The following is a 13945-nucleotide window of genomic DNA, read 5'->3' as shown; positions in this document are numbered from 1 at the left end:
TTTTACTATGTTGATCCTACCTATCCAAGAACATGGTAGATCTTGCCGTTTTCTGGTATCTTCTTTTATTTCTTTCTTAAAGATTCAAAGTTGTGCTGTTAATTCTCTAGGGTGACTATTCTCCAGCTTCTTCATGTGGGCCCATAGTGCTATGAACTTTCCTCTTAGCACTGCTTTCAAAGTGTCCCATAATTTGGGGTATGTTGTGTCTTCATTCTCATTGAATTCTAGGAACTAGAACTAGAATGCTGCAACGCTTCAACACAGTTACTCATACTGTGGTGACCCCCAACCATGAAATTACTTTCGTTGCTACTTCATAATTGTACTTCTGCTACTGTTGTGAATCATAATGAAAATGCCTTGTATGCAGGATATCTAACATGTGATACCTATGTAAAGGTCTTTTGACACCCCCTGCAATGACTCCAGACCCACAGGTTAAGAATCACTGCTTTATAAGAAGCAAATGCATATCTTGCAAGAGTACCACATGATGAATGTTATCGGCAGGTGTAGCAGCTGGGGAGCAAGGTTGTCTTACAGAGTGCAGAGGGTGTGTTGGGTGTTAGCATGTTGCCATCTGATGTAGGAAATGGCCCAATATTATGAATAGCCTTAAAGGCTAGAACAGGAATATAGATTTCATTCTGTAGGAAATGAACGTGGGACCCAAAGGATAGCATACAAAAATAGAGCTTAATAATGCTTATACCATTTTCTGTCTTACAGCTTGGCTGATAAAATCTATTTATTGATCCTTTAGTTGGTTCTCCTGTTACCATTAAGGGTAATTTAGGCCTGTCATCTGGGATTTAATTCATTTTTCATACTGGACTTTCTTTGTTCATCCATCGGGATTATTCCATTTGCAATTTATGGTCAATGTGTCTCTTGGTTAACTCCGACAGCAGCTGATAGCCCTCATAAACTATGTTACAGATTCGTTATGAAGTGTACGTCATTGCCCTTCTTAGTAAGAGTTAGTGACAACTCTCTATTAAGCTTACTGCTTCAAAATCTTCAGTGAGAAGCACCCATAGTGCAGTATTGCCCTGTCTGTGTTATGGGGCAGCTGACAGAAGATCGCTAATGGTACAGCTCTAGAACTGTAGCTGAGATCTCTACAGTTGTGTTTTTTCCCCTCAACTGCAATATTATGAGCATTAAGGTTCACCGTATCCTACAATTCAGAACAAACCGTCTTCAGTTCCCTACAGCAGTGTAGCCTTTATTTTGTCGATATGAAGAAATGCTTAAGGGAGTAATATTAAGAACTGGAGGCCTTCTTTTTCAATAATATCTCATACTACTCAGTTTCTTAGGTTGTACAGCTCCCAAGTTCTGTGGAACATGGCTTGAATCACTAGAATATTAATATGATGCATCATTTTAATATTTTTTCCTTTTTGTGTTTGAGGGGGCAGATGCCATGGTGCATGTGTGGAGGTCAGAGGGCAGCTTCTGGAAGTTCTCTTTTTACCATATGGGTTCGAGGGATCGAACTCAATTTGTCAGGCTTGGCAGAAAATGCCTCTGGCTGCTGGCCCACGTCTAGTATACACACTCTTAATCGTAGATACAGACTTACTCAAAAGTCACTCCATATGTTTTCTGGCCAGTGCTCATCAAAAAAAATGACATGGTCTACTATACAGCTTTAGGAATCTCTTAATAGGGCAGTTAGGAAATCTCAATTTTTATCTTTAAATGTTCAAAGAAACCTTATTTTACTCTGCAAAGTTAAAAGAGGAAGGCAATGTGAAATTAGCTAAGAGTAGTTAGCCAAAAGCTGAGTATGCACACATAGTATATTATAGTCGGCTACTAAAAAGCATGGCTTTGACAGGCAAACCTTCTAGCACTAGGCTAAACCCAAGCCTACGTTATTTTAACAAACTCTATGGGTAATTCTGAAGTATAACACAGCCTAAGTACTATGGAAGAAAATTATTAGATAGCATCTAGTAATATCAATAGTATACTAAAGCCATTTGTTTGTACCAAATCATTCCATTGGGAAGAAATAGAAACAGACTTAAGAACAGGTATCCCAACAGTTTTACACACACACACACACACACACACACACACACACACTCCACAAGCAAATAAATGTCCAAGGTTGGTGGGTTTTCTCGAATGCATAACCTTAACAAAATAAGGTAACGTTGCCATTTCTATTTGGAACAGTGCTGCTTATACGTAAATGGATATCTTCCAGGTCATTGCTTCCTCCACTAGGCTGAGTGTGTTCTGCACAGAGTTTCCACATCATGAGTTTGATGCATCCAATTTGACGTGTAAACCTAGGCTTGGAAAGGAAAACGGAGAGACAAGCAAGTGTTCCATGAAAATTTCTCCCGGGTCCCAGCCTTAGAAATGTATATGGCCCTGATTGCAGTCTGATGCTAAGTAAAAGAACCCATAAATCCCTAGAACTGCATGCAGTTGGAACAGACTTTGCTTAGAACTCCAGAAATAGAACTCATTGTCTTCTTAATGTTCTTCCCACACATACTATTGTCTCTCAGTTTGGTTGACATCACCCTTTGGGGAGCCCTCCTACCTGTGCATTTCCCTGTCACCTTTTTCCTTTCACTGATGTGTCTGAGTTGCCACTTAGAGTCTTTTTCCTTCGGAGATGTTTAGTTCCCAGGGCTTACCTGTACCGTTTTCCCCGCTTGTAGACATCAAGTGATCTTCGCTGTTAGCATCATTTTGAAGTAAGCCACTGCTCTTATTGCCCACCTGGAAGATGGATGGCAGTTGCTCTCTAATCAGCTACAATACTCCCTTACATTCTCACGAGGCTGTGTCCTCATCGCTCTGTCACCTTTCTGCCGCTGGAACAGTACACTCACATGGCACTTTTGTCTTTATTGCCTCCCTCCTCCTTTCCCCTGGCAAATCCTGTCTTTGGCATCTGACAGGTCACCAGGGGATGAGGTGGAAAGGAACGATTTCTCTGAAGATGTGATCGTATTTTGGTAAACTTCGTTCTTGTCCTGTTGAGATCTCCAGAATCATGTGAATGCCTTCTGCTCAGTGGATTCTAATCCTTTGCACAATGGTTGGAGCCTCGGGAATTTCTACAGGAAGGAAGAGTGAAACCAGCCCGGGAAATGAACCTGTCAAACTCTTTGCCCATTTGTTGCCTTTAGATGGAGTTTTCTTAGCGCTACATTATGATTAAGTCATCTGCTGTTGGCTTTAGATTTACATTTCAGTATGACTATTTTTTGGCTGGAGGTATTTTTCATTTCAGTTTACAATGAACTATAGTTTGAGCTATAATTATAAACATATTTAGATACATTTTTCATTAGGATAGTAAAAAAGATGATTAACATCATTTTTTCACCTTGTACCCATACTTTCTCTAACATTTAAATTACATCTCAAATTTCTGGATGAATAATGTATGACTGGGGAAGAACAAGGTTTTGGAATGGTGTTTTTTTGTGTTAGTATAAGTTTTATGTGTGGGAATTGTGGAATTTTCTTTTGCCACTGCTTAATAATGAATTTTTCTCATTTTAGAAATAAAATTGTACTTACATCTAGTAAAGGTTTGATGTACAGCAAATAAGCAGGACTTAAGACAGTATGTCAGAGAGAGTTTTTAAAAGATGGTTGGAGAATTTGCCCTTTACTGAACAGAGGGTGTCAGACAGTCCTCGAGTTTAAATAGACTCCTAGGCACTCAGTTTCCTACTCCTTGTAAAAAGCTAAGACGAGGCTTGTCATTTTCGCCATGAATGATCCTGCTCAACGGAATCTTTTTTTTTTTTTTATAAAATTTCTGGTGCATCAACTTTTTCTACAGAAGGGGGTGGGTGTTTCTTGCATCGTTCCTCGGCAGCAGCCTCACAGCATTAACATGAAGCATTTCAGCTGATGGTTTCTGAAGGATTCCTGACAGATCAGGGCTTCCTCTGTCCCTTTGTCCCAAGCCTTCTCCCAGGTTCCTACTTCTGTCTTCCCATAGCTCTGCATTTCATCTGTAAGTGACTTCCAAATGAAGTGACTTCTCTCTCCCTCCCTCCCTGCCCGCCGGCCCCCAAGTTTCATCTCTGCTGATTGTGTCCTCCTCAACGTTTGACTGATGCCTGAATCTCAAATTGCTCGGAACAGCTTAATTCTTGGAATAAACTACTCTTAGTTCTGTTGGTTTGTTACCCAAATTCCAGCATTGACTCAATGGTAGGAAAACTATCTAGCCCCTAATAAGGTAATCTAAGGGGATGAAATCAGCACAGGTTGTACAAGAGAGCGTTCAGGGATTGTCATAGCTACATTTTTTTTGAAGGGAGCATAAGCAAAAATGGTAGGGACTGGAGTAATGGGTCAGCAGTGAGGAGCACTGACTGCTCTTTCAGGAGCCCTGAGTTCTATTCTCAGAGCCCACTTTGGGCAGTTTACAACCACCTCTACGTCCAGATCCAGGAGATCTCACACTCTCTACTGGCCTCTGTAGGCAACCGAAAACACATATAAATAAAAATAAAACTAGATAGTTTTTAAAGTAGAGATGTCCATAGATTGATATAAGCAACTTGAGAATTATGAAACATAAAATTACTAATTATATATTACACCAAAATAAATTTAAGTGAATAGAAGACAAATACATGGCAGAGCTTTTACGATTTTGCTTCTGACAGAAAAGGTTCCAGAGAGGTCCCTAAGAAGATTCTGGAAGGAAGCCAGGAAGCATTGTCTTCCGTGTGTGAGCAGCCAGTACAGGCAGACGCCCTTTCCCGCCCGCTCTGCTTCTCCTGCTCACAGACTGTGCGTTTCTATGAATTATGAGCTGCTGAGGCTTTCAGTGTATTCTTTACATCCAAAGCAGCTTCCGTCTCCCACTCCCATTGTGTTTCTTTGTTTAGAGACAACAGAGCCTTGGGTTAGAGTAGGTCAGAGTTCTGGGCAGCCTCTTTGTTAGCTGTTTAAATGGTGGAATGAAAACCCCAATTTGGCTTTTAAGGTTTAAATTTTTCTATTTGCAGTGCAGTACACAAAAGGCTTCTAGTTTCCCCTGAAAACTGTCCGTCAGGGGGGCACAGAGTACGTGTCCTGCCAGCTAGTCCTGTGCCACAGTTTGGTACAGAATGCTTTTATTTGATAAATACCCACGCCTCCACATGGTGTTGTTTGATAAATACCCACGCCTCCACATGATGTTGTTTGATAAATACCCACGCCTCCGCATGGTGTTTGGCAACAGATGACGCTTTACTAACTTTGTCTAGGACACAGACAAAAATGGGCAAAAGGTACCTTAAGACACACTTGATATTAGACAAAAGGTACCTTAAGACACACACTTGACATCAGACAACTTAGCATGTTTGTATGAACTGGTGGCGCATGAACCGCTGCTGCTACGTCACAGGTAGCGTTTTCAATGAGGACAAAGGGACAACAGTCCCGTCCAAGAGTGGGAGCCAAAGTTCAGTACCATCCACTGATAATGCAACTGGGAAAATGTCTGTGTATTCTGCATTGGTTTTTGCTTATTGTAATGTCTTCCACTCTGTTTTTGGGAGAAAAAGAGACACGCCGTTACATAAGTGTCTATTCTTTTAACAAATGAAGGTTCACCTTGGATAGAAGTTTACTTGTATATCTTTATAAACATACATTTGCACATATAATTTTTGTCTCGGGGTAAATCTCTGTGTGTGTGCCTGTGTGTGTGTGTGTTGTTGCATGTGCACAATGACTGCTGTTGTTGTTATGTACATGATACAGATATGTTGTGAATCTTTTTGCTCATGTTTTGACTGCTCACTCTGGCTTCTGCTTTACCGCACCATTGTGCAATGTTTCTGGTACACAGCACTCTGCCGAGAGTGGAAAGGAACTAGATTGTGAATAAATAGCCTGGAGCGTTCACATTATACCCGCGTAATACACTCACCACATTAAAAGGGACTGTTCGTTTTTAAGTATGTGTGTGTGTGTGTGTGTGTGTGTGTGTGTGTTAATAGCCATCTTCACCAGCCTGTTAATTTATTATTTTCTCTTTTTAATGGGCAATATAGTTCACTATATTCTTACATCAAATTCTTAACTCATCCTCGTCTTAAAGAATATTGGGTATCAGAGCATTTTATTGTTGATGTATCAAAGTGTCTTTGTTATAGATATCCAAGCTGTTGAAAGATGTAGTCTCTTGTGATGCTGCCGCACAGATGTATAACTTGTACTCACATTCATGTATCATTTCCTCATAACAGTTGACTTCAAGCCTCGTGCCAGCATGGATACTGTCCATCATATGCTACTTTTTGGATGCAACATGCCTTCATCCACTGGAAGTTATTGGTAAGGACTGATGGGCTCACAATAGAATACTTGTGTTTTCTACTAGTACCAAGTTGTAAAGGATTTGGGTAAGGATTTTACAGTTGAGCACCATGTAACTAACACGGCTCATTGGTATCATGTGGCTATCATAATTATTTAGTTCACTGTGCAGAATATCACTCTATGTCACTGATTAAATGTCCCCACAAGCATGTAAATTGAGATTATTGATACTCTGATGTCAGTTTTTGTGCAGTTCATGTTTCCACCCAAAAACATGGCAAATCTGTCATTGATGATTCTTTTATACTATACACTGTGCTACATAATCTGTATGTATCATTTCATTTGTCCTAATTTCTGTGCAAAGCAAGTGTTTGTATCCAAACTTCACAGGCAAGAAGCTGGAATGTCACGTTTACTAACGTATTCAAGGAATCAGCTGACTGGAGAACAGGCATACCTTAAAATGTCTGATTCCAAAGTCCAAAGCTTTTCAATTTGACTATACCGTCTCCTGTTTATTTAAGTAGCTATTACAGTTTCAGGAATGATTTTAATCGCTCTGGTAAGTCTTTCTACTGTGTCATGATTAATCAACAAACCATTATTAAATACCTGTTGTAGAATGGTAGGAGATGATGGGGGAGAAGTTCTATAGTAAATATATTTTTCTACACCAAGAAACTTAGCTAGAATTATGTCTTGAACTTTTATGTTCCATTTTGTTCCTCAGTGTTTATTGAAGATCTGTGAAATCTGAAAACACCAATGCATTCTAAGCCTCCTATTTTGGTTTAACTGACAGTCAGGATCACTATTAAATACTTAGCAGTCCAGAGTGACTGTCCCATTTTGCCATGCACTGAGAAGGAGTTTGTTTTGACATCTTGCTCCTTCACAATCATGTAGACCAATAGACCTTTCTCAGTGTATCCAAATATTCATTAGTCTGATGTGAGGCTTGCAGTAACTGCTTTCTAGTCATTTTATAATAAACAATTGTAATATGTATTTGGAACGTTGAAAAGCACAAGGCAATTAATGGAAACCTCCATGGACCAAGTGCCATCAGAGCATTTGTTAATAGGCTTAAGTTATTTGATGTAATGGCATATCACATAGCAACCAAACTCATGTGACTAGGTTTATGTTTAAAAAAAAATGGAAACAGAAAATCACAGTTAATGCCTTTGGATAGCAACATTATTGCTTTATCCCTTTAGTAAATTTTTGTAAATGCAATTCCACATTGAAAGATTATCCTTTGACAGTCTTTTCTGAACCTTCTTCTGTGGATCACACCCTTTACTTTGTGTGCTTCAAAAGTGTCCCTTCTGCAATCAGCAGTATAGTTTTTTAGGTTGGAATTTGCTAAATGGCTAGGAAGAACGTGAGGTCTTCCTGTGGCCGTTGGCTTCACCTTGTCTAGGAGTGATGCTATGATGATGCTGATTGCTAAGAATTTATATAAGAAGCAAACTCTCCATTTGCTGTTCTCATATCAAGGGAATGTGAAAGCAATCACATTATTTTGATATTTTCAATATTTATTGGTATTCTTAAATGTGCTATTTTTTAAACGATACACACACACACACACACACACACACACACACACACACACACATATATATAATGTACTGCTAAAGACTTCTAGATGTGCCTGGGGAGGGGTGTTAAGAAAATACCAGTGAAAGTGGAATAGTGTGGTGATTGCCCTATGTATTTTGTTTGCTAAAATTAGTATGTGAAAGACAACCGAAAAGAATAAAAAAGCAGCAAACCCATTGCCGGATGCCCTGTGGAGACCTCTTAGCTTATTTGGTTTATTGGCTTTAGATGTATTCTAGGTCAGTCATAAAGCCCCCTTTATGCTAAAGTTCCATTATGCTGTAAGTATGCATTGTACACTTTCTGTGGATCACCAAGAAAGGCAAGACCCCCAGGAGTTGGAGGCGCACGCACGTGTGTGTGTGTGTGTGTGCGCGCGCGCGTGTGTGTGTGTATACGTGTGTGTATTGACTCACCTACAGTACACATCAGCTTTGCTTTGTTGGTGTGACGCTGAGTAATTAGAAGTTTATGTAACACAGAATCTGTGTCATTTTAAATGTGGTTTAAAATAGCCACCTGGTAGCTCACATTCCCATTTCATCTATAGATTTGTAATAATTGACTGTGTAGCCATAAAACAAGGAAAATAATTGAAGCTATTATTCATCTTCCTTTAACCAAGCCCCAAAGTCTTCACTTAACATTTGAAAGCAGATAGGGGAACTCTGCAATATGCAAAATAGAAGACATGCATTAAGCAAAACTGCCCTACTACAGGCTAGCCTTGCATTCCATTTAAAGTTAATATGGATTATTTTCTCTCCAATATCTGGCGAACTCCATTCCTCTCTTTAAAAAATTAGAATCCGTGACATTTCATGGACTGAACTTCTAGGCTTCTTCAAAGGACATTTTCCCTCCCACCCCCACTGCCTTGGAGGATCTGCACCGGAGAGAGTCTGTGATGCTTTCCCAACATTGGCTTTCCATTCCTCCCACCTGGATCATACTCATACCAAAAATGCGTCCGTGTCCAAAATCCTGTGTTCTTTTCTGAAATCTGGGCAATGAAATTTATCGTATTCATTTTCATTTGCAAATCTGTTTCCCAACTCTTCTAAGATAGGAGGCTTTTAAATACACTCCAGCACTAACAGTGTGCATCTGTACTGATTTTTTGATACTTAATATCAATAACTAGTCTATGCTCTAGAAAAATCTTTAAGGAGCAGGGAGCTATTTTTTTTACACAATGTAAACACTTAAAAAGATATATGTACATACATATATTCTGTGTGTTAGTGAGATCCTCTTCTGTCCTCCCCTCCCCAATGCCCTTTTACACAAGAGGTTTTGTTTTCACGGCCAGCGCATTGGCAAATGTGTCTTTAATATAGAAGGCATTTTTTCCCTGAAATTATGAAGTTGTAATTCCCCCTCTGTCTTCAGGCAGCACTTTTAATGTGAAGGCAAAGAGCTGCTCTGCTGTTTCACTGAGGAGCTGCCCTCCTTTGCTCTCTGTAATTGCCTCTCTCTACTGTTCATTAAAATATATTTACAGTTATATTAAGTTTACATGAAAATAGTAGACACAGCATGAAGCAGTTTTCATTATGTAGTCATTTTAATTTTAAAGTTTTTTTTCCCTTCCACACACATTCTAGTCTTTTGTGTCTCGTTCCAAATTAGCGGCTCGCACTGTTAATGTGTCTAGTTAATTATATGCATGTGCGCTTAAATTGCATACATTGATGCAAACCTTTTAATATACTGTAGGGTGGTCTCTTTATAGTTAGAGTGGGCCTGATGCTCAGTTCCAAATTAACATACCTCTGGAGGATGCAAATAGGGACCAGCTGATGGAAAAGCAGCCTCTCTGATGACCCATGTAGAGAAGGCATAAGTACCTGTCACAGGTAACCTAATACCCCCAGTCGCCCCCTGCTAATGCAGAAGACAATTAGCCACATCTAGGGACCGATGGTGAGGAATAGCAGAAGACAGATGGGAGCAAAGGTGGCAGCAGTATGTGCCTAACCATGTGCCCTGCAGCTCGCCACGTCTCCAGCCCCTCTTTTAGGGATAAAAAGATAATGTAGTGTATAAACACTGGTGCATTTAAATGTGCCGATCTCTCCTAGTAGCTAGTAAATATATAGGTCCTGAGAAATAAAATTTGCGTTGTTCTATTCTATGAACGCATTACTGCATCTTCATTTTTATGCTAGTAATTTTTTATCAATAAGTAGTCATTCACCGATTATTTCAAGAGCTGAAAATATTAAATAAGTTATTTGGCTTTTGGAATACTGTATTTTTAAGATTTATTTGCGTCGATTTTATGTGGTGTGCCTGTGTTCGCCGGCATGCATGCTTATGTATGATGCTGTCCCCCCCAAAAAAAACAGAAGACAGTATTGGATCCAATGGGGATAGTGCTACAGGGCCTTGTGAGCTGCCATGAGGGTAACTGGAACCAAACCCAGGTCCTTTGCAAGAGAAGGAAGTACTGTAACTGGCAGGCCATCTCTGTACCTTGGAGTACTGTTTTTTTATATGTGATTGTAGGGTTCTATAGTATCTGTTCCGTTGAGTGCAGAATATGGTGATGCAGAGATTAAACAACTTAAGGCAAACTAAGATTTTTGTCTTCAAAATATTGAGTGAATTGGGGTACTAATTTGAAGAATAGTTACTACAGATAATCATTGTGTACAGTATACTTCAAGAAGGTGGAGGGTTGTTTCAAAAGTTCCATAAATGTTTTGGATATTCTAGGGGATACGTATGTGTAACCCAATTTAAACATCAAATATTGCGCAGTACTCTGCTAACACCTATATGTTATCTGGGCATCTGTTACATTGTTTCCATGACCAAACCCACCAAAATATTAGGCTGAGTTAGTGGGCTTTTCAGTGTCCAGCCTCCTGATTTGCTATGGTTGTCTGCACGTAGCTAAAACTATTTTTAGTTCTTATAATTAATTTTTAAACTATTCCGAGTGATACTTATGACCAACTCATCTTTACACATCAAAGAGGGCTTCTACAATTTGTTTGATGTTTTTTTAAAAAGGAGAATCCCAGCTGGCTGAAGGCGGCCATTTCCAGCTGTTCTAACTTGGCATCATTCTCCGCTAAAGTAGTAGAGTGCTTCACCATCCTCTGAAGTATTAGCTTAAATCCCTTTCAACTGCTTCTATTTATTAACCACCTGCTGTGTCCTTTTAAATGCCACCATCTCCACAGGGTTGTAGTTGCTGATGAGAGGAAGGAACAACAGTAGTGTGGGCATATATATATCTGCCCATATGTAACGCACTCCCCTTGGTTGCTCATTTAAATCTTTTTATCTTTGTGATGAAGCCCGCTAACTAAGGCCGCAGTTCCGTTGCCTGCCTCCCCATCACAACGGTTGTTTGAGAGGAGGATTTGCCTGCGCTGCCTTTTGCAGCTTTCCTGCATCCTGGATGCTCCCCATGGAACACTCCATAGCACCATTCAGAGTGCTCTCTGCAGTGCCTTCTTTGTTCCTTCTGCTATAAGAAACTTCTGAAAATTCGACAAATAGAACATCCTTCTCAGCAAATCAAAAATAGCAAACCTCCAAAACGCACACCATCCTTCATTTTAAGCACTGTATGATGTACATTTAAGTCCCATCGTTTGTCACGAGTTTCTGCTGGACTAGAATTATCTGTTTCTATTTCCCTTTATTAATATTTATTTACTTACTTACTTACTTACTTACTTATTTAGTTAGTGACTTAGTTACTTAGACAGGGTCTCTATGCCTTCCTGACCTGGAACTGATTCTTGCCTCCATCTTCAGAGTGCTATGATTAAACACTGTCCTCTTGCTTATGTTGTTAGGGATTGGACCCTTACCCTCTTACAAGATAGGCGAGAACTCTACCAACTTTACTACACCATTACCCTACTACTTCATTTTACCTTAATATTGTAACTGAGTCGTAGTAGGATAGAAAACATATCTCAGTTGGTTAAAATAACAGTTGGAGGCCGGGCGGTGGTGACGAATACCTTTAATCCCAGCACTCCAGAGACAGAGGCAGGCAGATCTCTGTGAGTTCGAGTCCATATTGGTCTACCGAGCTACACAGAGAAACTCTATCTCAAGAAAGAAAAAAAAAGGTTGGTGTCTGATCTAATTCTGAATCAACCATGATAATGTTATAATGTTCCTTAGCTAATAATTGTAGTTGTGGAGTTAATGGAAGGAGTTCCTTAATATTTGGTTAGGTTACTAGTGCTGTGCTTATCAAACTTTGACAGCCCCCCCCAAATACACACACACACACAGAGGCTGGGGGAACTAGAAAGATAGGTCAGCAGTTAAGGGCACTAGATGTTCTTCCAGAGGACCTGGGTTCAATTCCCAAGCATACCCATGGCACCTCACAACTGTCAGTGACTCCAGTTCTAAGGGGTCAGACATCTTTTTGACAACAGCACAGCAAAACACCCATACACATAAAACAAATATTTTTAAATGAAAGATGATTGTATGATTTTGATTATCTTTCCTACGAGACTAGCATCTGAGTTAAAGTAGTGACATTATACCAAAAACATAATTGAGTACCTTGGGTTCCAATTTTGCCTTACTAATTGTCCCAGGGCCTTTTGTTTTTTGTTTTGGGGTTTTTGTTTGTTTGTTTTGATTTTGAAGACAGGCTTTCTCTGTGTAACAGTCGCAGCTGTCCTGGAACTCACTTTGTAGACCAGGCTGGCCTTGAATTCAGATATCTGCTTGCCTTTGTCTCCAAAATGCTGGAGTCAAAGGCATGTGACACCACACCCATTTAAAAAGGGCCTCTACCCCTGCCTTATTGAGCTGTGAAAGAGACAACTCTGTAAAGTACAGTGCTTGGTGTGGTCTCCATAGAAACGATGGCTTTATTTGGTCTGAGGAATTGTGGTGCATACTTGGTCTTACAGGAGGCTTTATTACCTCTCTGGGGTGAGGGAGTTCCAGGGGCTGTTCCCGTGATACTCTTCATCAAGCTGCTGCCATTCGTATTTAACTTTTCTAATTAGGTGTTCTTCGAGTGACTATACAAATGCATAACTACTGCACTGAAGTTCACACAGGATTATCTGAATTGGCAGAAATAGTCTGTAGGTTTTAAAGCAGTCAATTATGCTTGGATATTTAATTCAGGCCAGTGCAGATTTGAAAGGTGAGAAGATCCCAGGCACACCATTCATTATTAGGGTATGTTTCTTAAAAAACAAAACCAACTACCTCTAACTTTATGTTAATATAATTTCTGGCTATGGTCGCTTGATACCTAATGTATTCCAGTTGGAATTTCTGGCCTACCTGTATTAGTTCCTTTTCCTGTTGATGTAATAAAAGGCCCTTACAAAAGCAACTCGGGAAAGGGATCCATTTCAAGGCACAGGTCAAGAGAGCATCCACATGGCAGGGAAGTCAAGGCAGTAGGAGCTGAGCTGGGAGCCTCTGCTCACATCAGAGGCAGAGAGTGATGAATGTTCTCTCTCGGATCATCCCTTTATCCATTGCGTGTGTAATCCAGGAGCCCCGGCCAGATATGGCAGCTAAAAGGAGCCTTCCTGCCTCAGTTCACCTAATCAAAATAGCCCCTCATGGGCATGCCCAGTGGTGACATAAGCCCACAGGATTGTGCCTGCATCCTGTTTCCTAGGTCATTCCAGAACCTGTCACATTGACAATTATCAGTAACATCACAGAGCCTTGCAGATCTAACTTCAAGACCTAATGACGTGGGTTTTATTATTTTAGCCAGCCTTAGTTTCAAATAGCCTTTAACAGATACAGCCAGGAAGCGTGTTACCAGTCACTCATTCTTTATAGAGATGATTCAGCACGGCAGGATTGCCCTCTTCAGTGCTCCGCGTGATCAGAATGGATTCATGCCATCTGAAAGGTTTCCCCGTGAACTAGAGGAGCAGAGGCCTCCATAGGGAAGGCACAAGGACCCAGAACCATCTTAGTCTCAAATGTTAATTGTTGCCCCTTCTTTCAACTCTCAATGTCATTTTATTTTATTTTTGTTGTTGTT

The 13945-nt window shown here is 40.1% G+C and overlaps 1 protein-coding gene across 8 annotated transcripts in view; it reads left to right on the top strand.

The window, feature by feature from the left end:
- Positions 1 to 13945, top strand: part of Pam (peptidylglycine alpha-amidating monooxygenase) — a 263904-nt gene that overhangs the window by 151076 nt on the left and 98883 nt on the right. For all 8 annotated transcript variants that reach the window (XM_040752966.1, XM_040752968.1, XM_040752967.1 and 5 more), the window contains exon 5: positions 6246 to 6333. In XM_040752966.1, the coding sequence (XP_040608900.1) occupies positions 6246 to 6333 (88 nt within the window). The remainder of the gene's footprint in view (positions 1 to 6245; positions 6334 to 13945) is intronic.

The sequence above is a fragment of the Mesocricetus auratus genome, unplaced genomic scaffold (genome assembly GCF_017639785.1).
Source record: "Mesocricetus auratus isolate SY011 unplaced genomic scaffold, BCM_Maur_2.0 Super-Scaffold_100010, whole genome shotgun sequence".
NCBI classification, from domain to species: domain Eukaryota; kingdom Metazoa; phylum Chordata; class Mammalia; order Rodentia; family Cricetidae; genus Mesocricetus; species Mesocricetus auratus.
Note: the sequence above shows the minus strand (reverse complement) of the source record. Positions and strands in the feature narration are given on the sequence as shown.